Here is a 3,520-nt window from a genome sequence, read left to right as displayed (position 1 = left end):
AAGAAAGAAAGAAAGAAAGAAAGAAAGAAAGAAAGAAAGAAAGAAAGAAAGAAAGAAAGAAAGGAAGGAAGGAAGAAAGAAAAAAAGAAAGAAAGAAAGAAACCCACTGCAGTCATAGTAACACACACAGAGAACATGAAACATATTTCATCTTTATTACGTGTCCTCGGGAAAGGACTTTGTAACATGGATTCTCTTTCAAACACATACCCTCTTTAAAGTAATACACAAACATCTCCAGGCAGGTTAAAGTGCCACAGGCTGGTGTTCACAATGGAAACTCATTAAATAAACAAAAGCTTATATTCACAAAGATCTAGGGCTCTGCTACCCTGATATAAGATAAATAGATACATAAGTATAATAGATAAATAGGTAAAAATCCTCTGTTGAGTGAAAATAGCTATGTGTATATACACGTTATAAGAGTTATCATAAAATATAGATGTGGCATGTTCTCAAAATTAGAACTATCATAAACCTATTTAATCTGCTAATTATTCTGTAGTCAAATATAACAATATAGTAAGATTTATTAATAATAGAACAAAACTTGTTATGTATACTGGTATTCCAATAACACATGTGCTGTGTTAAAGTTGCTACAATTATGAAAATCAAATGCTATATTTAGAAGGTAGTTCCCTCCACATCTGAGCCTTGAGGGGCCTCATTCAAACAGCCCGAGTAGTGGGGACCAATTACCAGAAACCACGGGGTCCTTGGTCGCCACCTGGGGGAAGATGGGGACCGAGGACATTTGGGATAACATTTACCCGGTGCCTCCTGGAGGAATCCTCAATTCCTGCGCCCCAACCCCACACAGAGAGCCTCCCACAAGGGTCCCAGCTCCCTGGAGCACCATTCCACTGCTCCTAGAAGAGTGGGTTCTTGTAGGTTTGTTTCCTGGGGAGGGCGGTCCGCTCTCCTTTCCCCCGGCGGTCCTTGATGTTGGCATAGAGCGTCTCCCTAAGGCACAGGGATCTGCAAGGAAGAGGAAGGCCATCTCAGGCTACATACATCCGAATCAGTCACTTAAAACGTGAACTTCTAGCCACGCTGTAAACCTGTAAACATCAGCAACCATGCTAATGTCTTGACCCATGAGCCTCTGTGCCTAACGCTAACCCTAACCTCTGAAGAGACACTGTACTCCTTTATCCAGAATTTGGCGGTTAACACAGAATGGAAAGCAGGTATTTGTTTCATTTTCTGCCCAAATCTGTAACTCTAACTGTGGACTGACATTAGCCCCTGGAGCTAGTGGAATGGCTCAGAAGGCAAAAGGTGCTTTGCCACAGCCCAGTGCCCGGTGACCTGCTTGGGACGGAAAGCTTTCTACGTGATTGTAGTCCTTGGAACAATGCTCACCTCTGGGATCAATCGAGTGGTCTCTACCGTACAGCCTGCCTCCCCAAGGTCATGTCTACCTAATTGCTCTGTCTCTCTGGCCTTCCACTGTGTGTGTGTGTGTGTCTGTCTATCTCAGTGATGGGACTAATCCAGCTATGCCAGTGGCAGGTAATGGGATGAGGGTGGGTTAACTGGGGGCTCGGTGGCTCTCTGGATTACACCACACCTCAGAGAACAGCAGCGTACCTTCCTCGGGCCGATGACCTCGGGCCTCCGTGGTTCTGTGGTTCTAGGTGAGGTTGGTGCGATCTCGTGCCCACACCCACAGCTCTGGGTTGTAAGCCTGGATCTGGAGGGAAACAGCTTCCTGAGAGCGCTGTGCCCCACCCCAGGCACACCCTGGACCCTCTCTGCTTAGCCTCGAGGTTTCCCACTCCCCAAATCCGCCCTCCCACAGTCAACCCCATTCCACTCTCTGCCTGTCCAGCCTGGCCCTCTGCACCCCACATACCCACACCCACCTCTTCACACTCCTCTCGGGACACCCAGATCTTCCAGCCCATGGACCGAATGAACTGGAACCGTAGTTTGTGGAACATGGGGCGCTGGGCGTAGCTCTTCCCATAGAGGAAGTAAAAAATGTCCTGTTTAGGTGCCTGGTTGTCCTCCTCCATGTCGCTAGCCAGGTACCTGTGAAGATCAGGGTGTGGGGTGGGGCACAACCCAGGAGGACCCAGGCAGAGCCCAGAGTAGCCACCTCAGCCAGAGATCACATCGGCTGAGCAGCTAAGGACAAGCCACGGGCAGAGCCCACTGGTATCTCCACAGTTCTTACTTGTGAGCAAACCTCACCGTTTCCCTCCTCTCCCTTCCCTGGACTTGGGCTGTGTGTACACACCTGTGTCCCGCCTCAGGAGAAGCACCCCAAAGTCCAGCCTAACCCTGCTTGTCTTCCCTGCTGTGGTGGTTTGGATGAAGATGGCCCCCAATAGGCCCATAGGGAGTGGCACTGCTAGGAGGTGTGGCCTTGTTGGAGGAAGTGTGTCACTGGGAGGCGGGCTTTGAGGTCTCAGGAGCTCAAGCCAGATTCAGTGGCTCACTGTCTCCTCCTGCTGTCTGCTGATTCAGACCTCTCGGGCACAAAGTCTGTCTACATTCGGCTATGTGTTCTTCCTTACCTCCGAACTGTAAGCCAGCTCCAGTTAACTGTTTTCCTTTATAAGAGTTGCCACAATCATGCTGTCCCTTCACAGCAATAAAACCCTCACTAAGACACCTCCTCATTCTCTCCTTAACGCTCAACTAACATTTCTGAGATGCCTCTTAGAGTCACAGAATATTTTGTTACACTAAGGATGTGCTTTCTGGGGTGTGTTGAATCACTGAAGGAATGAACAAGAGAGTGAAAGTGATCGTTGAGGCAGGTGAAATGCTGACTCCTTCACTGGCTGAGAACTGTGACAGAAACACCCTAAGGAAAGCGCAACTGGGGTTTCCCAGGAATCCTGCGTATATGACAAGATCCTGCCTTCAGCAAGTGTTCAATGTCACGGGACTGCTGGAGAGGGGAAGAGACCAGAGGCTAAAACCTATCACTTACATTATATTTTTGGGATTTATTTGTGTGTGTGTGTGTGTGTGTGTGTGTGTGTGTGTGTGTGTGTACATGTAGGGGTGTAGGTCGAAGAGGGCATCAGACACCCCTGGAATTGGAGCTTGTATTTCTAGAACAGTGTACTTTCTTAACTCCTGAGCTCTCTCTCCAATTCCTTAAATATATTTATGGGGGGGGAGGGCAGGGCAGGTTGTTTTGTTTTTGTTTTTCGAGACAGGGTTTCTCTGTGTAGCCTTGGCCACCCTGGACTCACTTTGTAGACCGGGCTGGCCTGGAATTCAGAGAGCCGTCTGCCTCTATCTGCCTCTGCCTCCGTGAACGCTGGGATTAAAAGTTCTTTTTTATTTTTAATTAGGTGTATGTGCATACGAGGACGTGTGCACCTGAGTGCAGGTGCCCACAGTGGGGGCTGGGCCCTGCAGTGTTGGGGGCTGGGCCCTGCAGTGTTGGGGGCTGGACCCCTGCAGTGTTGGGGGCTGGGCCCCTGCAGTGTTGGGGGCTGGGCCCCTGCAGTGTTGGGGGCTGGCCCCTGCAGTGTTGGGGGCTGGCCCC

The 3,520-nt window shown here is 49.5% G+C and overlaps 1 protein-coding gene across 1 annotated transcript in view; it reads right to left on the bottom strand.

Moving 5' to 3' along the window:
• Positions 1–1,642: 1,642 nt before the first annotated feature.
• Spdye4 (speedy/RINGO cell cycle regulator family member E4) overlaps positions 1,643–3,520 on the bottom strand; it is an 8,300-nt gene continuing 6,422 nt past the window's right edge. Inside the window, exons 5-6 of the mRNA XM_055598646.1 lie at positions 1,875–2,043; positions 1,643–1,702 (exon numbers count right to left, since the gene is read on the bottom strand). Of these exons, the coding sequence (XP_055454621.1) occupies positions 1,643–1,702; positions 1,875–2,043 (229 nt within the window). The remainder of the gene's footprint in view (positions 1,703–1,874; positions 2,044–3,520) is intronic.

The sequence above is a fragment of the Psammomys obesus genome, unplaced genomic scaffold (genome assembly GCF_907164565.1).
Source record: "Psammomys obesus unplaced genomic scaffold, mPsaObe1.curated_primary_1811, whole genome shotgun sequence".
Classification (NCBI taxonomy): Eukaryota; Metazoa; Chordata; class Mammalia; order Rodentia; family Muridae; genus Psammomys; species Psammomys obesus.
The sequence above is the reverse complement of the archived record's forward strand: the minus strand, read 5'-3'. Positions and strand labels throughout refer to the sequence as shown.